Source organism: Erpetoichthys calabaricus, chromosome 7 (genome assembly GCF_900747795.2).
Source record: "Erpetoichthys calabaricus chromosome 7, fErpCal1.3, whole genome shotgun sequence".
Lineage (NCBI taxonomy): Eukaryota > Metazoa > Chordata > Cladistia > Polypteriformes > Polypteridae > Erpetoichthys > Erpetoichthys calabaricus.
Window position 1 is genome coordinate 180,287,425 of NC_041400.2, and position 22,252 is coordinate 180,309,676.

Here is a 22,252-nt window from a genome sequence, read left to right on the forward strand (position 1 = left end):
TAAATAATTCACAACTCCGTCCCCGCCTCTCTTTTCTGTCTCCGGCTGTGCGCAGGCAGTCAAACCTCTTTGGCAATCCCGCTCAATCGAGCTCCGCGCTGCCGATAGGCACAAGTGGCTACTCAACACCCCCTCGAAGTCGTGTGATCTCGGACCGGCGCCCGTGCCCGTACCCAATCCCTTCCCACGCTTTGGTGCCAAGAGCTGTGGGACCTGCTGCACTATACGCGTTGTGAAGCTGTGCCCGCTGTCAGTGAACTCGTGGTTTGATGAATCATGCCTTGCCGTGGAGCCCCAGTGCCATTGATCTCTATTCACATTTCACACTGACACCGAGCGCCTGACAAACAGTGAGAGGGCAGGCGCAGTCGCACGACGAGCGAAGCGGAGCGGATCAGCAGCTGGCTGGGGCTTTAAAAAGGAGAGAGAGAGCGAGAGAGGGAGGGAGAGAGATACGGAGCGACCATCAAAACAGTGTTGTGCAGTTCCAGAAGCGGAGTCTGCGTTCGGGATTTACTTTTAAAAGACGATCTCCGCTGGTCTCCCGTTTTCTTTTCGTAGACGAGAAACTGGAAGGCGAGCACGGCACGCTCATGGATCCGTTGCAACGCGCTGCTTGGCTTCTGTGAGGGAAGTACGACTTGGCTAAAGAAGCAGCTGCGGGGGGAAGGAAGCTCCCTTTTTATTAAAGTGAAAGCTAAGGAGAAGGGAACAGGGACGCCAAACTTTCTGCTTTTTTAATTTGGGTAACGGGGTGCGGGTAAAATCAAGGAGGCTCAGAAGACTGAGCGGCGCAACCCGAATCCAGTGAGATGGCCGGGATTGTACGGAAGTAAGCGAGACGCAGCCAGGCGCTCCCTCCCTACAATTTAAGGAGGCATGTTGTGGCCGCTTCATTGAACTCTCAAGGAGGGGTGGAAATCGTGCACGGAAGTTTATTTTTTAGGGGGTTCGCCACTTGCTTTGGACCCAGCACTAGGCAACACCCCCATTATTGGATTCTACAGCCTGACGCCCCCGTTGTTTGGATGTAAACAGCACAAATCGGTGGTTTTGCTCACTAGGGGACCTCTTGTCGTTTTGGATAACTTTATTGACAAGTCCTGTGCGACACTAAACTTTTGCCGTGGCGTTACTGATTTTCTTTTTGTCGCAGCCACCAATTCCCGCATTAGTACGGGAACCTTTATATAAAAAAAAGAAGAAAAACTCAGCTGGCACCATAAAATCCCTAGAAAGGAAATGCCAATCGCCTCCACTTCTCAGCCCACACAAGAGCCCTGCTTTTATTCGCGGTTGCGACCCGTTTCCGACGCCGTTCCCAAGACGAGCCATGCTTGTGACGAGAGGGGGGTGTCTGGTCCAGAGCAGGCTCAGCTCGGGGGTGGCGGAGGGGGGTCAGGGGCCACCGGCGGCGGTGGCAGTGGTGCGAGCAGACTGCTGACGGCGTCCACTTCCTCCCTTCCTTCCCATTCCCCTCCTACCACCTCCTCCTCTTACCACCATTCGCATCCCCCGCTCCCGGAACCCCCAAGAACTCGGTCCCGATCTCGCTCCGGATTTCTCCAACACGGTATGAACAGCAATACAAGCAACACTACTTCCTTCCAACAACAGCATGGCGGAGGCGGCCACTTTCCGCAGCACAGTCCCGGGTGCGACTCGACAGGTGCCACCAACCGCGCTGAGGGTCGTTCAATCGGAGGCGATCACCGCACCACAGCAGGTAAGTCGTTCGCTATGAGTGCATAGTGCTAATAAAATGAAGAGAGACAGTTTTAACTGGGGGAATGTCTGAAACCTCGACTGAGACCGGTTGTATATCTCCATATGAAACGTCTCGTAACGTGCTTGGGGTCAAGAGAGCCAGCCACAACATTTATTTTCCAACTCTGCACTCTTGAGTTGCCTGATTAAACATTTTGGGTGTGTGTGGGCTCCATCAGACTAGTTTTTTTTTTTTTTTATACTTATGGAGTAACTGAACCCACGGTCGATACTCTTCTACACAGGAGTCTTGTTTTGTGCCAAAGACATAGGTCTTTTGAATTTTAATGAGGTTTGCTGAAGTGGACTGCTTTTGATGCAAAAAGTAATTGGAGATTTGAGATGAGAAATGCACTTACTGAGCAAATTCTTAGGAATACTGTTCTAGTACTCAGTAGGTCCTCCTTTTCCTCTCAAAACCGCCTCAAGTCTTCCTGGCATGGATTCCTCAAGATGTTGAAAACATTCTTTTTGAGGTTCTGGGCCATGTTGACATGATTGTAACATGCAATTTCTTCAGATTTGTCAGCTGTACATCATGCTGCAATTCTACTGTTCTGTCACATCCCAAAGGCGTAATATTGGATTCAGATCCGGTTACTGGGAAGACCATTGAAGAACACTGAATTCATTGTCATGCTCATGAAATCTGTTTTGAGACCACTTTTTTGCTTTGTGACATGGTGTAATAACATGTAGGAAGTAGCCATTAGAAGACGGGCCAATTGTGACCACAAAGGGAAGCGCATCAAAAATTATAAAAATATTAGACGAGAACTGGGCGCTCTTCCCCACAAAGTTAGTTGGTTCTATCCAGTTAATTCCTTCAGTAGATTGTTAGAAAAATTTAGATGACGCAGGCTGTTCAAGACATGATCAGGCCATGGTCTGCAACAATACTTAAATGGGCCGTGGCATGCAAGCCATGGCTGATTTGTTATTAATGGGCCCACAGTGTGTTAAGAAAACATTCCTCACACCATTACACCACCACTACCCTGAACTTTTGACACAAGGCAGGTTTGGGACATAGATTCATGCTGTTGGCACAACATTTTAATGCTTTTGTCTGTGTGTCTCAACAAAAATTAATCGATCCAGGCCGTATCTTTAAAGTCCTCGTCTGGCCAGTGTTTGCTAGTCTGTATCCAATGCAGCCTTAGCTTTCTGTTCTTGGCTGACTGGAGTGGGACCTGACATGGTCTTCTGTTGTTGTACCCATTTGCCTCAAGGTTTATCATGTTGTGCAGTCTAAGATGCTTTTTTGCTCATCACAGTTGTAAAGAGACTCGTCAACAAGGTATTTCTGTCAGCAGAACCACTGCTTACTGAAAGCCTTTTGATTTTTTGCACTATTCTGAGTAAACCGTAGAGACTGTTCTGTGTAACAATCACAGGAGATCAGCAGTTGCAGAAATACTTAAACCAGCCTGGCTGGCACCAGCAGTCATGCCATGATTGAAATCACTAAGACCACATTTTATTCCAATTCTGGTGTTTGATGTGAACATTAACTGAAGCTCCTGACCTGTAACTGCAATTTTTTTTTTTTTTTTTTTGTAGTGCACTGCTACCACGTGATTAGCTGCTTGCATGGATAAACAGGTGTTCTTAGAGGCATTGGGCAAAATATAGACTCACTAGCCAAACTACTATTTTTCTTGTGTTTTAGAAATAGAGGGCCTTAGTCAGCCACAGCAGATGTGAAAGCAAGAATCAATTTATAAGTCAACTCCCACCCTGCCAATAAGCCTGACAATTTGTTATCTATGTAAATATAGGGCGAACATGCAATCTCCCCAAGGAGCACACCCCCACCATTTGGTTGTCCGTTGTATCACTTTACTTACTGCCAGTGGTTCCTCAAATTTGTGGCTTTGCTAGTTGCCTCCGGTCATTAACCTTCCTTGCAGTTTGACTCTTGTCTGCTGACGAAAGTTTTAGTGATGAGGTGGTGGGTGATGGGAGAGGGTTAGGTTTCCAAAATATTTCTCCAGAGTGTTGACCCTTTAGTTTTCTGGTGCTCTTTTTGGCTCTGCAGAGGTTGCAGCTCAATTGCTTTTGGACACTAAGGTGTGACCTGGCACACCTCTGACAGATTCTGACTTGTGAGGAAGAAAAAAAAAAAAACACTTTTCACCATTGTTTACAGAACAAAATAGTTCAGGGAGATCTCTAACTCCCAGAGAGTGCTGGTCACCCACTTTTTCCCCAAACTTTAGAAAATCTCTGTGTCCAGTTGTGGTTGATAGTAATTTCAAAAAGTAGGATTTTGCTGCCAGTGCTAAAAAGGCATACAATATTAAGTAAGGAGATCAGGTCTGTACATGTTCTAAACCTTCATTTCTTTTGCAATCATGGGAGCCCAGAACCTATCCCAGCAGGAACAAAACATCACAAAATGCATTTGTGGCATGTATCTGGATGAGGTATTAGGACAGCTTAGCTATTAGATAAAGAAGCAAGCTTGATGGACTGAATGGTTTTCTCTTATTTGTCAATTTTTTGATGTTCTTTTATTCTTACATCAATATCTGGATTACTGAGATTTACCAGGCCATTTGTTTGCTTGTCTTTGGTTTGGTATAAACTATACTTTATAGTTTTAAACTATTTTATTAATGCATCCTCTTAATCTCTGTTTGCTTAAGATGCAAAGATCCAACTTTTATTCAGTCTCTCCTCCTAACTCATACCTTCTGTACTCTGCCTAGCACTGCTATGTCTTTTTTTTTGTAATATGGAAAATGAAAATATACACAGTACTCCAGGTGAGATGTTATATAATTTAAGCATTGTCTCCTTTGACATATACCCAGCACGTCAAGATATATAACATCCTATTTCTTGATTACTGTATACTATAGATAGTGCACGGCTGCGCTCAGGTCCTAATTTGGGATTCTGTGATGGTTTGTCATGGGGGTGTGGGGGGTGTGTGGCAACACACTCTCCGTAGATAGTGATGAGTCCACTATGAGTCTAGGGTCCTTCACATAAGGTGTATTTTCAAGCTTCAGCCCATGAGTCTAGGGTCCTTCACATAAGGTGTATTTTCAAGCTTCAGCCCTCCCATTGTTTATTCAAAGCCCACAGTGCACCATTAAAAGATATTTTCAAAGCACAAAAGGTATTAGTTAGAATTATTTTGCTGTAGTAATTTGATCATTTAGGCTTTGTTATCTAAAAGAAATTTGCATATTCTCCCTGTACAGACTGACAGGCTTCCAGGGCAAACTAGACTTCATGTCCAGTCACTTTGTGTGTGTGTTACATTAAGAAAGGATACTTAATCCAATTCATTTTATAAGATTGGTTCTCTAGTCTCTCTTTTCCTTTGAATATGGTTGTAGTTAAAGTAAATTACACTTTGTGTTTGAATTTAATGGAAAAAGTTGCCAAATAAAAGTTGGTTTTCTTAAACAGTATCCAGTTAAAGGTGAACAATCAGTTTTTATTTTATACTGGAACTTGCAACTGTATTCTTGAGCAATCATGTTTATTTACTATATAAATTTTATTTTCAAAAAACAATGTTATAGCAGCATACTACACAATCAAACACAGGATAATAACATAACAGATTCAGAGATATACTTGAAAATAAGGAAAATTAAAAATACATAGAAGAAAAAAACGTGATTCAACTCCCACCCAAAAAGAAAAATGAGAGAGAATACACAAATTGGGTACACAACATTTTACATGTAATAGAACAATTAATAGTATAAGAGTTAATCACGGGCCCAGCATGCTTATTCTGAAATTAATTCTTCCCATGTTTTTAAAAAAAAGTTTTGGCCATTTTCCTCAAAGAGAAACATTTTTAATAATGTGCCATAATACAGAATATTGCTTCCTATTGAGTTATATAGGTTGGATTGGAATATTTGTCTGCGGTGTGGTATATGTTCATCCTAGAATACACCAAATATACTCAAACCCCCCCCCCCCCCCCATCTAGGAATACACCAAATATTTTAATGGATTAGGAATGATTGTAACAGTGAGGCTATTTGAGAAGTATGTAAAGATTTTTCTCCAAAATGTTATTTAGTGCATTCCCAAAATATTTGCTGATTCAAATAGTGATGCTAGAAATAATTGGCAATGCTCGCACATCGAATCTTGCTTTGAGGAATATTTTTGGACAATTTTAAACAAGATAAATGTGGTAGATGAAAGATTTTTAGTTGAATTATGGAATGCATGGCACATAAAGAACTACATTGTATTCAGTGTATGGCCTAGGTCCATTCCTTTTCTGAGATGCTAATTGAAATATTCCCTGTTCTAACGTTCCCTCAGGTCTTTGAAGGGTACATTCTTTAAAATAGTTTTATATATTCTTGAAATGCTGCATCAAGACTAACCACTATTGCATCTGGGGTAGATATGGGTGTGAGGTGTGGAAAATTGCGTAGATTTCTTTAAACAAAATTCTGTATTTGTATATAGGAAAAAAATGTGTACTTGGAAAACTGCATTTAGAGTGTAATTATTCAAACAATGCAAATATGTTGCCTTTTTTTCTCAAAATTATTTTGGATTTGGTTTACGAGGAATTTTTCTGGTATTTATTATTTATTTTCTGAGCCCACCTTTTCCATGACATGGTGAAAGGTTGTCTGAAACTTATCTTGGCCTCACAGGGTATAACGTATGAACCAGCTCTAAGCTGAATCCCAGTCTGCCGTAGGGTATAATCTGGTACATACAACCTATAGAGCCGTCCATTAACTAAACTGAGCATCTTTTGTATGTGATGTGTTGTGTTATGTGCTTTGGGTGAGTAAAAGGTCCACTGGAGGGCATTGTGGACACAATGAGTATGTACTCTACATCTCCATAGAGCTAGATTCAATTCCCAATCAAGCCACTTTCAGTGTATTCAACCATTTGCAGTAAATCTGAATATTCAGTGTTTTTCAAGATGATGATGATTATTATTTGAATGAAATGTTTTTGTTGGGACCTTTTTTGCTTTTGCCTGTCAAAGCCACAGATACTCATCATCACTTTCAAATCAAATTCCAAATACCCCCATATCTCAACCTGTTCCTTGCTCATTTTATTTATATAATATAAAAATATAATTACCCCCCCCCCCCCAGCTATACCTTAAAATATAAACCATAAGAAAAAAAATACAATGTAGAACCTATGTATTTCACTGCACTATTGATAGAAAATTATACTTTCTCTCTATGTATTTTTAGGTTCTCCCTGGGTAGTTCCTTTTAGAAGCATGTCAAATCGCAGCTTAGCTCTAGCTCGCCAAGAACCACAGTTTTCAGCAAATGATACAGACAGCATAAGGGAATTTACTGATGCAGTATACCAAAATATCCCAACACCCCTTTAAAATTGTCACATTTTATACCACAGCTTGTATTAAATACAAATTACATTAGATTTTCACCATTATATGCACATTTTAACATACCATTTCTCTGTGAAAATCTGTCAGAAAAGAGAGCAACAAGATAAATACTCCATAAGGATTTTTGGACGCTGTTTCTGCTAGAATTCCAGCCATAATTCCCTTTGGCAACACTTTTCCGTGGGTTTTTTTTTTCTTCCCCCTCCATACAGAACAGTCCAAGCTCAGCTGGTAAAAGGACTGTTGATAGAGGGGTTTCTTTAAGACATTCCAGATATTTTCTAGTTGGATTTGTTCATAAGCTTTGACTGGACCTTTTGATGTCATTGACCCTTTCATTCTTAAGCCACTCCACTGTGTCTTTGCTGTGTTCTTGGAGGCATTGGCCGGTTAAACTTCCTTCACAATTTCTGCAAGGCTAATGCCCGCCAGGACACACTGAATTAGAGCCACACTTAACTCGTACAAGTCCCACAAATTTGTCAGTTGGTCCAACCAGTGTGACTTTGGGAATTGCGAGTAAACGGGGGTATCCAGAAGAAAAAATTGGGAATACTGGGAGTACTTGCAAACACCACACAGACATTGATTGGGCTCGAATTTAAAACCAGGACTTCGGAGGCTTGATGCAGCAGCCTCAATACTTACATCATCACCTCAGAATTAATCAGTGCTATAAGTAAGCAATGGTAGGTATCAGTTACTATGGTGTATAATTTCTTAGGCACACACCCACACTCACACATTTTAGTGTTTTAGAGTTTCTCTTTAAACTAACCACCTGTCTTTGACATTTGGGAGGAAACCTGAAGTACGTGAAAAGGAGATGCATGCAGACATGGGGAGAAATGTGCAAACTACACCTAAAAATGACTGGATGCTGGACATTAATAGTGACTTTTCATTCGGAGGTCACAATGCCTTACTGTGGTTTAAAGGAACAGATTTAAGTCTTTGTTTCAAGCTGTAAGTTAAAAAGATGGGTGTTTTTAAAAAGTCTTGTAGACGTTCTCCTGGTACTGTCTTTGAATAGATGTTGGCTTTTTAATATTTTTTTTTTTTTTAAGTTTAAAAAAACAAAAAAAACAAAACAGGCCTAGTGTAAGCTGATTCTACATGAGTGGCTTGGCACTGCTGCTTCACACATTCTGAGATCAGGCCTTTTGAACTGGACACGGTTTGGCGTTTGTTTGCTTGATCTGTGTTCATTATGGTTTGTGTGTGTATAGTTGTTCCTTCATTTCTTAATACATCACAAAGATTGACTTGTTAGGATATATAGTGGTGTTAAACTGGCTTTAACTGAGTGTGGCCTGCAGCAAAATTGTATCTTCTGGAGGTGGCTGATGGCTTGCTGTCAGTGTGGACAGGATAAGTTCGAGCTCCCCATGATGCAACTTTCCTGTAATGGTGTAACGTTAAGGCCAGGGATATACTTAATGCTACGCGATGCATGCACTTCAGAATGCTTCTGGTATGCAACAGTGTACGGTCTATACTTGTATGCATACTTTAAGTAAATCTGGAGGGTGAAATTGCGAGAGCATCATCATGGTGAGAAAATAATGTCTAGTTTCTCTGTATGTTGAGGGACAAAGGTGTTAAAATAAAATTTCTTTGCATTCAATGTTGTTGTGAATGTGCAAAAAAAAAAAGACCAACAATGATACAGATGGTACTGTATATGAGACCTTTTTTAATGTATTATGTCATTATGATGGGGAATCTGCAATGCTTGTTTTGCCTATATGAGAAATGGATGAAGAAAAGCACATTTGCATGTCAGCATTTAAGTTTGATTTGCTTCACTGCTTCGAACCATTCATCAAACATCGAAGCACACAGATTGATCCTGTTGGACTTGCAATGTGGCTTGCCGTCCATTGTTGACGGCAAACAACGATGCTAACGTCACGTACCAAAACCTGAACACACACTGCCCATAGTTTTGCTGGTACTGCAGCTTGCGCACACGGCATGTTAATTTCTGGTATCAAAACAATGCTGGGAACGTGTGGCATACATGTAAGCGTTCTGAGCATGAAGTATAAACCAGCCCTAAAGCCGTATGATATTAGGAAAGAACTGCGACGAACGATAAACTTGATGATGATGCCATAAACGATACACAATGTGATAAATTGGAGGTTAAGGTTGTGCACTGTGCAGTATGACCAATTGTACATGCTGCCAACACAGAAGATAAATTGAGATTATTAGCTGTATATATTTATTCAAATGCAAAAATTACTGTGAATAATTAATACTGCAAAAATGCATGTTTTATGCAAAAAGCAATGCATGTTGCAAAATATTCACAAAAATAATTCTGTAAAATGTTGTTTCAAACAATAGTGAAAATCTAAGAAATGTTTGAATTACAGTAATCCCTCCTCCATCGCGGGGGTTGCGTTCCAGAGCCACCCGCGAAATAAGAAAATCCGCGAAGTAGAAACCATATGTTTATATGGCTTTTTTTATATTGTCATGCTTGGGTCACAGATTTGCGCAGAAACACAGGAGGTTGTAGAGAGACAGGAACATTATTCAAACACTGCAAACAAACATTTGTCTCTTTTTCAAAAGTTTAAACTGTGCTCCATGACAAGACAGAGATGATGAAAGAATGCAAACATATCTTCCTCTTCAAAGGAGTGCGTGTCAGGAGCACAGGCTGTCAGAAACAGAGAGCAAAGCAAACAAATCAATAGGGCTGTTTGGCTTAAGTATGCGAAGCACCACGGCACAAAGCTGTTGAAGGCGGCAGCTCACACCCCCTCTGTCAGGAGCAGGGAGAGAGAGAGAGAGAGAGAGACAGATAAAAACAAGGAGTGAAAAATCAATACGTGCCCTTTGAGCTTTTAAGTATGTGAAGCACCGTGCAGCATGTCGCTTTACTAAGCAGCTGCACACAGAAGGTAGCAACGTGAAGATAATCTTTCAGCATTTTTAGACGAGCGTCCGTATCGTCTAGGTGTGCGAACAGCCCCCCTGCTCACACCCCCTACGTCAGGATCAGAGAAAGCGCAAGAGACACAGAGAAAAGTAAGTTGGGTAGCTTCTCAGCCATCTGCCAATAGCGTCCCTTGTATGAAATCAACTGGGCAAACCAACTGATGAAGCATGTACCAGAAATTAAAAGACCCATTGTCCTCAGAAATCCGCGAACCAGCAAAAAATCTGCGATATATATTTAAATATGCTTACATATAAAATCCGTGATAGAGTGAAGCTGCGAAAGGCGAAGCGCGATATAGCGAGGGATCACTGTATATCTCGCTTAAGACCTGCAAATTCTCAAGAATATGAAAATGTCTTTATAAATAAGAGCACGTAAAACTAAACATATCATAGAAAGAGTGGAATTTTGTAACTTTTAAACTTAAACACCTCTTAATTTCTCTTAATCTTTCATTAAACTGCATTTGTGTCAGAGGTCGTGACAAAACAGTATTAAACCTAAAAAAAATATATATATACAGTGCTGTGCAAAAGTTTTAGGCAGGTGTGAAAAAATGCTGTAAACAAAGAATGCTTTTAGAAATATAAATTGTTTATTGTTATCAATTTACAAAATGCAAAGTGAGTGAACAAAAGAAAAATCTAAATCAAATCAATATTTGGTGTTTCTACCTTTTGCCTTCAAACCAGCATCAATTCTTATAGGTACACTTGCACAAAGTCAGGGATTTTGTAGGATTCTAGTCAGGTGTATGATCAACCAATTATATCAAATAGGTGCTAATGATCATCAATGTCACACGTAGGTTGAAACAGTCATTAACTGAAACAGAAACAGCTGTGTAGGAAGCTTAAAACTGGGAGAGGAACAGCCAAACTCTGCTACCAAGGTGAGGTTGCGGAAGACAGTTTCATGTCATGGCAAGATTGAGCACAGCAACAAGACACAAGGTAGTTCTACTGCATCAGCAAGGTCTCTCCCAGACAAAGATTTCAAAGCAGACTGGGCTTTCAAGATGTGCTGTTCAAGCTCTTTTGAAGAAGCACAAAGAAACGGGCAACATTGAGGATTGTAGACGCAGTGGTCGGCCAGGGAAACTTAGTGCAGCAGATGAAAGACGCATCAAGCTTTTTACCCTATGAAATCGGAAGAAGTCCAGCAGTGCCATCAGCTCAGAACTGGCAGAAAACAGTGGGACCCAGGTACACCCATCTACTGTCCGGAGAAGTCTGGCCAGAAGTGGTCTTCATGGAAGAGTTGCAGCCAAAAAGCCATACCTCCAACGTGGAAACAAGGCCAAGCGACTCAAATATGCACGAAAACATAGGAACTGGGGTGCAGAAAAATGGCAGTAGGTGCTCTGGACTGACGAGTCAAAATTTGAAATATTTGGCTGTAGCAGAAGGCACTTTGTTTGTCGAAGGGCTGGAGAGCGGTACATCTATCTATCTATCTATCTACATGTGTCTGCAGGCAACAGTGAAGCATGGTGGAGGTTCCTTGAACGTTTGGGGCTGCATTTCTGCAAATGGAGTTGGAGATTTGGTCAGGATTAATGGTGTTCTCAATGCTGAGAAATACAGGCAGATACTTATCCATCATGCAGTACCATCAGGGAGGCATATGGTTGGCCCCAAATTTATTCTGCAGCAGGACAACGACCCCAAACATACAGCCAAAGTCATTAAGAACTATCTTCAGCGTAAAAAAGAAGAAGACCACCTGGAAGTGATGGTATGACCCCCTCAGAGCCCTGATCTCAACATCATCGAGTGTGCCTGGGATTACATGAAGAGACAGAAGGATGTGAGGAAGCCTACATCCACAGAAGATTTGTGGTTAGTTCTCCAAGATGTTTGGAACAACCTACCAGCCGAGTTCCTTCAAAAACTGTGTGCAAGTGTACCTAGAAGTATTGATGCTGTTTTGAAGGCAAAGGGTGGTCACACCAAATATTGATTTGATTTAGAGTTCTCTTTTGTTCATTCACTGCATTTTGTTGATTGATGAAAATAAATGATTAACACTTCCATTTTTGAAAGCATTCTTTGTTTACAGCATTTTTTCACACCTGCCTAAAACTTTTGCACAGTACTGTATATAGATGTTTGTTCAAGAACACTAGCATTTTCACTTTGCTTGACTTTAAAGATGAATGCTTGTCCCAACAATCCCCGATGCACTAAAAAGTCTTTCAGAAGGTGTGTTTGTGGCACACAGATAATTCTTGGCCACCTTCCTTAATTTTGGAAAGTTAACCTGGTGGATTTTCCTCCAAGGCAAAAGATCTCCCTCACTGTCAATTATGGGAGTCACAAGATAGCCATTATGTTCAACTTCAGCAGGGGCTGCAGGGAAAAGTGTGGCCACAACTGATGCATGCAAGAGACTTCCCATAGTCCTCTCCATCCTCTTCTTGCTGTGGCTATGTGGCTCTGCTGATGCCCAGGACCTGAACCGGCTGAAATTGTGGTGCTAACTGCAGGGTGGTACTTCTGTAAGAGAGAGAGAGTGAGAGGAATTGAGCATGCAAGTATTTTTTACTTTCTTGTATGCAAAGTATAGGGAAAGTATTGTAATCGTCCAAAAATCCGACCTCGAGATCTTCATGAAACTCGATGTTTTAGACCTTCCTGTGTCCGACTTACTTTCTTGTAGGGAAAGTATTGTAATCGTCCAAAAATTTGATTTTGATGACTCTCAACATTTTAGATCTCTCTGATTCCGAAAATGCCATTTTTGGAATTTTGTGTGTGTGTGTGTAAACACGATGACATCAGTACCCTTTGAGTTAGGTCAACCAAATTTTGCATATAAGTATTAGGTACAAAATGTAGATTTCTATCAACTTTTGAGCTATTTCTGCTAACCAGAAGTGGTACTTTTTTTATTCATGCAGCTGCAGAGTCTGATTTATTCAAATTTACTTTTGTAATAATTGTTCAATATTTTATTAATTTGATTTGTTGTTGATGGTTCTTTTAATGTACATAATACTAAAATGTAATCATTGTCTTGCGGTTTACTCCTCAAATATCAATCCTCATATCCTAGTATACGAGAAAGTCTAGGGGAGACCACTCCTGATTTTTAAATATATGTAACTTATGTATGAAGCTCTTCTCCCATCAATCATTCCAAACAACAAAATTACCTCTGTGTCTGTGAGATTGTCTTGAATTGTGGGTCTAGGAAAGTAGCAATTCCATCAGAGTCTGGGCTGTGGGGTCCTTGTATTTTCTCTCCATGTACTCTTATACTCTATATTTGATTGAGCGGTAAAATCACTGTCTTCCTCCTGTGTTGCAAGTGTTTTTCAAGTACTGGTTGCACATAAAGCACACAAACATAGTCCTGTCCACACAGGCATCTGTAAATTCCTGAAGTGACTTTAGTGCCTTATTCACTGACTTAAGGACCTCTATGACCTGCCATGTTAGAACCAGGTGCCATGTCTTTCTGTCATGAGATGGGGCTTGTGACAGAGCCCGTTCTTGCTCTAGGAGGCGCTCAACCATTTTCTGTCTTATTCCATATCTGTTTGGGCACTCTGTAATCAAATCGTGCTCAGGTAAGTTTAATTCCTTATGTGCTGTCTTCAGTGCCACCTTTTTTTTTTGAACTGTGGGATAAAAGTTCCATCAGCTTTCTGCAAATCCCTGCAACATGATCTATACGAGTGTCATCTTTAACAGCATTTTCTGAAAATGTCAAAAGCAGGAAGTTGCAATCCTGATTGAAGTGAAATTTACAAAAACCAAAACATTTACTAGTTTTATTAACATTGATGTATATAGGCTGTATGTTAGCTCTAGTTTCTACCGATCCAAATGCTGTATGCTGGGATGCCTACAAATTTAAACAGAGGAAATGTCGACTTACTTGTGCCCTTTGCCTATAACACCACATTTTACATAAATAAAATAATCAAGTCAGATTTCAGAAAAATATAGTAACAGTCTAGGCCTTTGGGGTGGCAGACAGTAGTGTAGTTCAAGGAAAGGGGGGGAAAAAAAACCTGCTTATGTTTCATCTTAGCTCAGGAATCTAGTTTGTTAGCAATTCTGGTTTTTGTTTGCCAGTACACTTGAAACATTTACCTAGATAGCACTCACATAGCACTAATGTTGAGTCGCCCTGAAAGAGTCTGCCAAATGCAGTAAATATACTGTAAGTAGTGTAAGGCATAACAGAATGGCAAAGCTTTTTAACTCCACATTACTCGGTTTTACTAGCTAGTTTAATTTCTGAAATAAAATGAACACTTACCGATGGCAAAGTGCTGTCTGTGTCCAAAACACAGAAGTCTGGGGCAGTCAGTAACTTCAGTAACTTGGATCATATTTTTCACATTGTCTGTAATAAAATGCACTAGCCCATCTTCACATGAACACCAGCTAGCCAAATCTAGGATATCTGTAAACACCAAGTCTTTAATTCAAAGTCACGGTTGATGAAGTGAATTGTTAGGATGGGCTCTGTTGCCCGGCTTGACCAAAGATTGGTAATGCATGTGAAAAATTTGATGTCTTCCACTTATCCCAACACCCGTTTGCAACACTGCTCATACGTGTCCAGCATGGTGACTTGGGGAAAAATACGTACAGGATGGAATCTGTTTTTATCAAGTTTGTTGATAAGGTACACAATCTTTTTTTTGGATAGTATCTATTGGCACAATGTCTTTACACAGGTAGTGTTGTTTCTTTTTGACCTCGGAACCTGAGCTTGTGTGGTGATGTGCATTCAAAACTTTTGGAAATCAATGGCTGCTTTAGAGATGGTTAAGATTTTGTCTTCAGCCTGGCTGTGCTGCTTGCACATTTTTCTGAACAGCACTCTTCATACTACTCGTTATGATTGTGTTTCAAATGGTGAAACAGGTTTGTTGTGCTTCCTCTCAAAGAAGCCATTCCGCTCGACATGATTTCCAAAATACCTGAGTTTGGCTTTAAATGGGAAGACAATTTACAAAGTACTGCCATATGCAAGATTTACTCGCTCATTTGGGGATGAAATCTTCGGCTTTTAAGGCAGAATTTTCGGTCTTGGCTATATCCACGCTGTTCCCGCCTTTGCCAATAAACGAGTTGACAGATGCTGAGCTGCTGTTGCGCCTCTTACGTATATGATGTAATTGTTTGCTAGGAGTGTCAGTAGCATGAAAGAGACTCTGTTCTTAGCCTTTTAGTGTGTAGTTAAGTTACTTGCCTAATTTTAATTGCGGTTATATATTTAATTCAGTGATATTTTTACTGCAGAAATGACTTATCGTAATAAATATGCAATTAATCGTTCAGCATTAGTTCAGAGGCTTGGTAAGGCGGTTTGAAAATTGGAGCAACTTTACAGTTTGTAGTCGCATCATCAAAGAGTTTATCACAGTTTTGTTCATTGCAAATTTTTATAATGGTGACACTTTTTAAATAACAGTGGTAGTTGAACATAATTGCATTGGTTACCAGTGTTCATAAAATATATTTTTAATACAATATTGCATTATCACGTGCCTGTAACTGCTTTCATAGATAGCCAATTTCAACTCAAGTGATGAAAAGATTCATCTGCTGCTGTTAGTTGTTGAATATGGTGGGGCTGTGGCTAGTTGAAGTTTTAAATTTTTTAAACCTAATTGAGATTTAAAATCTGTGATCAAGTCTCAAATTAAAATTGTTGGCTGCATCCAGACATCCTAGCTAGTGGATCATTGTTTTAATTTGACAATTAATTAGTTTCAGGGAAATTATTATCTTTAGATAATATACCCGTAGCTGTGAGAATCATTTTTATGTAATGGAGGTACTTGGTGACACTTTATGCTATAGTGACAAAGTGTGTACTAAGCCGTCTTTCATATAATTCTACATACAGTAAGTTAAGTTGCTTTTATTTTTTTTACTTTTATGGACATGAGCATCATGTCACCTGTTCCACTTTCAAGGAGCAGGCAAAGTGAGCTGCTGTGGATGAGGTTCATGCAAAATTGCACCTTTTTGCATTGCAGTACTCGGTCATCTAACCCTGCCTACATTTGTTCGTATCCCTGTTTTGAGGTTAGCTGTCAAAACACACACACACACACACACACACAGAGACATACTCAAGTTGATGTAAACACGATTAAGTTAAAGTTGAAACAGTAAACTTATTTATAGTTGAAGTCACACAATGTTTCTCTGTTTTAAGATAGAGGAGTTCACAAATTCAACAGTGCTTTTCAGTGGGAGATTTTGAAATTTCAGAAATGTGTGCATCTTTGTTTTCGTGATATGTAAATAAGAAATTGAAAATTGACCTTTAGTGACAAACTTCCTTAAACAACAAGTGTGACAAATTTCTACATAATTGATCCCATTGGATCCAACTTGTTGTTTTGTGCGGGCAGACAGACAAACGTGGTTATTGCAGTAGGTGCTTTTTACATTATTTGTGAATGCACCCAATAAGCAAGTTTGTAAAATGGATGACCCATTCTCCAGCTTTGTTTGTCTTATGCAGCAAATATTTTTGGACTCTTATTGTTTGTAGTCTTGTACATATTTCCTTTTAATATTTTTGGAGTACTGAAGCCTGCTGTGGTAAAACCAAGCACAAGGCAGCAATCATGGCAGCTCTTGAGGCAGCATTGCTATCTTCTACTGTCCTGTGAGAAAATAGAGTACAGGCAGTCCCCAGGTTACATCCGAGATAGGGACTGTAGGTTTTTACTTAAGTTGAATTTGTATGTAAGTAGGAACAGGTACATTATTTTAATAAATGCTATTTTTGACCGACTGTAACCAAGTGCTGTGCCAATGAATGATGGAGTTTCACCTCTCTCTGACCTTTTTATTATTTCTACTTTATTTTCAATGGTGATGTTTTTTCTCTTCTTTACTGTATCACCAGCACTTGCACCAGATTTGTGTTTCAGAGACATTCTTGAAGGGTGAAGACAAAAGGTTAAGATGAGCTCTACTGTACAGTACTGTACACGTCATCACAGCAGGAAGGCACCCGTCTACACGTCTGATGTACTGACAAGAGACAACTTCCTGCTATGTGCGTAACAGTACAAGCAGGCTTGCTATTGAGAATGAATGGGGGCGGCGAGGGGCGGTTCATCACCAGCCCACCTCACAATCACCTCCATAAAGTATCTATATCTATCTATCTATCTATCTCTATCTATCTATCTATCTCCGTATGCTGCCATTGAGAACGAACACGGTGCAGCCAAATGCGGATAGTGAATCACCCAACTCCAGTTCAACAGGCAGCCATCTGAGGCACAGTACACTGCTACCCCCACCGCCCCGTTCAGCCACAACCGGGTCACCGCATTTGTAGCATTACCAGTGGTGTGTGCTGGGCGGGCAGGGAAACGCCCCCCTCCGCTCCATCCAGCCTGTGTCCAGTCAGGAGCATTAGCTACAGCGGCGTAGTGTGCGGGCAGCGAACCATCGTCCTGCACACGAGCGACAGCTGTGGCCCCGGTGACTATGGACCATGGGTAACCGCTTGCTGCCAGGAGCCGCCCGAGGGACACTACACTGTGTGAGCAGCGAAATCTCCCCTCTCTAGCCACCGCTTACAACATCCCCAGGCCGAAGATGACGGAGCGGCAGTTGCTGAGGTGCATGCGTCGCAGATGCGTCCTCGTTCGTAAGTCGTAGGTTGGATGTCCGTAACCTGGGGACTACCTGTACAGGGAAAAATCTTTTAGAGTAGTATCCAGCAGAGAGTAGAGAACATGAATGCTACATGTCCTTTTTTTTTCTTTCCTTTTGCTGTCCATATTATCTGATGATGTTATCCACTTCTCTCATTCAACGGTGTGTCCTCTGATGGCTAAACAGTCCAATCCTGGAACCACAAATTTTTATTACAGATGGGGCAAACATGGGTTGTAGTGCCGATGGCAGTCTTCATGGAGGTGTCCCTCCTGTTTTCCTTTTTTCATCTCCAGGCTGTCCTGTTCTCCTCCAGTCTACTTGTTCCAACCATAGTGAGCTTCTGCTCATATGTCTTCCTGGTCGTTTTCCAAACTTTTTCAAGGAAACCTGTCTCTGGTCTTTTTAAATAGTTTCTTCTTCTCAAGTGCTGAGTGTTAGCCATGATATAATTGACTGTACAGCACTCAGGTGGCAGTTCATTTTCAGGCATTTGCATTACTTGGATAAGCCACCATAACTGATGTGGGATGATTGTGGGCTCAATACTTCTGCATTTGGCTTTTGCAAATAAGTTAATAAGAGGTACCCAGTTATGCCAACTTTCTTGTTAATTGATATTGGCCAGAATGGTCAGGATTCTGTTCATGAGATGTACTGCTTGCTGATAAACTGTTTTTAAACCATCGGATATGGGTTTTGTATGTGATGCGTCAGATCCCCCTTTCAAGGGTAGTGCTTATTCTGAATGCAGGGAGTACATGACGTGGATGTTTTACAGATGGATTTGTAGGATCTGGGGGGTGGTGGTATGTAAATATATATATTTTTTACGTGAAACACAAGCAGATAAAATATGTGCACTATGTTGAACCTGGACTTTTTCCTCTTTTCTTTCCATCATGCCAATGAGCACTGTTTATAATTGTGATCCTGCCTGTTTCTGTGGTGTGTGTGTGTGTGTGTGTGTGTGTGTGTGTGTGTGTGTGTGTGTGTGTGATATATATAACTCACTCTCAGACATCATATTATTGGTTGTCAGAAAACGGGGTGAGCTTGTGAAACTGTACTGGAAAATTGTTCTGGAGATGTATAATTTGAGTTACTCTACAATTTCTAGTCATGTAATGTGACTCGGACACCGACAACAAATACAGTCGTCACTTTTAACATCCCCTCTGACTGGAGGTTGTGTAATGTGACATCAACTTAAGTTATGTGAATGAATGAAAGAAGGGATGGTTTTGCATTTTAGAGCTGGCTCCTGTCTTGTAACCAATGTTTTTGGAATAGGCTTTGGAACCTTTTTACCCAGAATTGGAGTAGTGGATTTGAAATTTAACTGTATTAAGTAGTATAACATTTAGATGAAAAGGTCACTTAATTGTTCCCCCCTTTTCTATGACTACTTTTTGAGACATAAAATTTTAATTAACACGTTCAGGAGAACAAATTCATTCCTATGTAGAAAGTGTTCACACCTTAGCTGTACTTTTCAAGACTGTCAAGCAAAGCCTGCCCAGATCTCTCTGAAGAGGTGGCCTCATCTAAAATTGGCCAAACATTTAAATTAAAGGCTGAGAGCACAAGCGTGTCATGTGGGATCCAAGTCGGGAGCACCAGGCCTACTGTTAAGAGTATAATGAACACAGAGCAGAGTATATGTTCAAGTCTGCTACTCCCCTGGATTTTGCTTTGCTTTCTTTGTGTCTAAACTGCCTGAATGCTGCAAGCCTGCACTGCCTCTTTGGGCAAACTTGGCTGTGGACGCAAGTATTTTGCTTATGTAACATTGAAAAAAGCAAAAAAGGTAAAACATCTGGCCAAGTTGGCACCAGGGTTTCCTGCTTTGTTGGTCAGACTTAAGTGAAGTAAAGGCGATGGATGGTGGTGGGAGTAATGGGGTTTGCGGTTGCCAGAACAGTGTGGCTGAGGTAGCCTGGCATGTCGTCCTCTTGGGCCAGTAACAGCACATTCTCTGGCAGGCTCTGGGCTGGCTCTGTAGGCAGCCACGTTTCCCAGGAGAGCCTGGAATGGGGAAGGGGGGCAGTGGGGATGGTCTGTCTATTTAAAAAAAAAAAAAATAAATAAATAAAAAGGCAGCAAAGAGTTTGGCTAGAGGTTGCAGCTGGATAGAAACACTCCTCCATTTCACATGGGAGCTTTCCAAAGGCTGAGAAGAGTTGTGCTGTTGCTGGGAGTGCTAATTCATGTGACTGAAGGGATGAGGTTTGTTTGTTAAAACTTACACAGTGTAAAATCTACTTGCTTATACACTCGCTCTTTTTCTTTTGTGTGGTTCATCTAGAACAGTACCATAAATTCAGCACAGTGTATGTTCAATGTTGAATTTTCTAATGGATGCACTGTCCCTACTAGGCTTTCACAGATGCTGCTACATGTGCATTTAGTGAAATTTTAACAAAGCATTATTAATATTTAGGTAAATTGTTTAGAACATTTCCTAGCTAACATTTAAAAAAAAAAAAAAAGCATTTTTAGGTATCCTATTAGTAGTTATTTCAATGAGACATTATAATAATGTCCTCTTTAGGAATTATCAATTGGTAAACCTTTTTTCCAATCTGTGCAATACAGTGATGGATCCCCTTGGTTGTTTTTTGTGTTAGTTTTACACCCAGGTTCTGGATTCCTCCTTTTTACCAGATGGCTTTCAGAGTAGGGTTTGACCCTGAATTTGATTTCAATGGGTTTGATAATGTCATATTATACTTTTTCCTAGAAAAGCTGCCTGTTTATTCAGCAGCAAGCACTCACTAGTTGATATAGCACCATTTAGAAATAACACAGATGATGACTGGGTGCAGAAATTGAGCTGCTAGGTCCATTAAATACATTTTTTTATAACACCGGACAAAACCGTTTCTGCTTCCTGAACACTTTTCGGTGCATTTTATAGATTTTGGCCTATTGATCACAAAAATCACCTTTACATTTTCCCATCATGTACCATTTTGTTGCAATTACCTGTTTTTATGGTTTTCTCTCAAAAGTATACATATACGGTGCAACAACTACATCTGGAGCATCTGTGGGGATCTAAAAAGTGGTGGCTCTGCTACTAAGAATGCACCACTGACATACCAAGTACAGGGTGAGCCAAAATGAAGTACCACATTTCTCAAAGTCATTGCGCAAGTTAGAGGTAGCCGAGTGGGTTGGGGTGGGGGTCTTTTGAAAGGCAATTCCTGGTAGTTTTCAGTTGGCAACATTTCTTGGTCCGGTACACACTGTGCTTTCACTGTCTAAGCATTCTTTAAAAATAACAAATCCATCATCACTATGTATCACACTGTTCTGAACGTACTTCCACATTCCTCCTAACGGTGACATTCCAAATCGGAAAATTATTCTTCAGTGGGTCTCTAAATTTAGACAGACTGGTACAACATTGAACAGAAAATCTCCAGGTTGTTCTTGGACTGTACGAATGCGTGAAAACATCCAAGCTGTAAGGGTATCAATTTTGCAGTCTAGTAGACGTTCAACGCGCAAACCTGCTTCTGCCTTAGCCATTTCCAACATGTCTTTGAAGAGGATTTTGCATGAGGACCTTAATTTCCATCCATACAAAATGATGGTAGTGCAGGAACTCGCTGAGAGACTGGGAGAGCCATAGAGAGTTGTGTGCCAACATTCTGCAAACCGTCATGTGCAGCGACGAGGCACATTTCCATTTGAATGGTTGCATAAATAAGCAAAACTTTTGCTATTAGGCTGAAACCAACCCTAGTGAACTTCATCAGAGACCCCTACACAGTGAGCGTGTTTCAGTTTGGTGTGCTGTTGCTGAATTTGGCATTGTACGGTAGGCCCTTACTTTTTTGAGGAGGGGAACAACAACGGTCATAGTCACTTCAGAACATTACATTGAAATGCTAGAGAACTTTTTGTAGCCCCAACTGGAAGAAATGGATGTGGTAGATGCCTGGTTTCAACAGGATAGAGCAACAGCTCATACGGTGTGGAAATCCATGCAAGTGTTGTGAGAGATGTTTCCGGGGAAGTTGATCTCCCTGCGTGGCAATGTTGGGTGGCCTTCATGTTCGACTGATCTCGTTCCATGCAATTTCTTCTTGTGGGGCTCTCTCAAGTCGAAGGTATACACACACACTGACCTCAAAACCTTGAAGCCCTCAAGGATGCTTTTCGCCACAAAATCACCGCTATTCCCCTTGAAATGGCTGAACAAGTCATGCTAGCGTTCAGAAATCGTCTCAAAGAGAATATCGCTAATGATCCCCCACCTTAGATATAATTTTTAAAACACAGTAGAAAAAAAATCCTATTTTGTATACCCTTTCTTGTGTCATAATGAAATTTTATTTTATCTTGTAGCGTTTTTGTAGAATAAATGTTTGAAATGTGGTACTTCTTTTTGGCTCACCCTGTACTATTATTTCATTTTCAAATAGGGTAACTGTTCTGAACAGTCTACGTTAAAAAGAACTGGTTACTATGGGAGCA

At 40.7% G+C, this 22,252-nt stretch overlaps 1 protein-coding gene across 1 annotated transcript in view; it reads left to right on the forward strand.

Moving 5' to 3' along the window:
- Window positions 1-307: 307 nt before the first annotated feature.
- rnf38 (ring finger protein 38) overlaps window positions 308-22,252 on the forward strand; it is a 225,456-nt gene continuing 203,511 nt past the window's right edge. Inside the window, exon 1 of the mRNA XM_028805790.2 lies at window positions 308-1,726. Coding sequence (XP_028661623.1) covers window positions 1,243-1,726 — 484 coding nt within the window. The 5' untranslated portion in view covers window positions 308-1,242. The remainder of the gene's footprint in view (window positions 1,727-22,252) is intronic.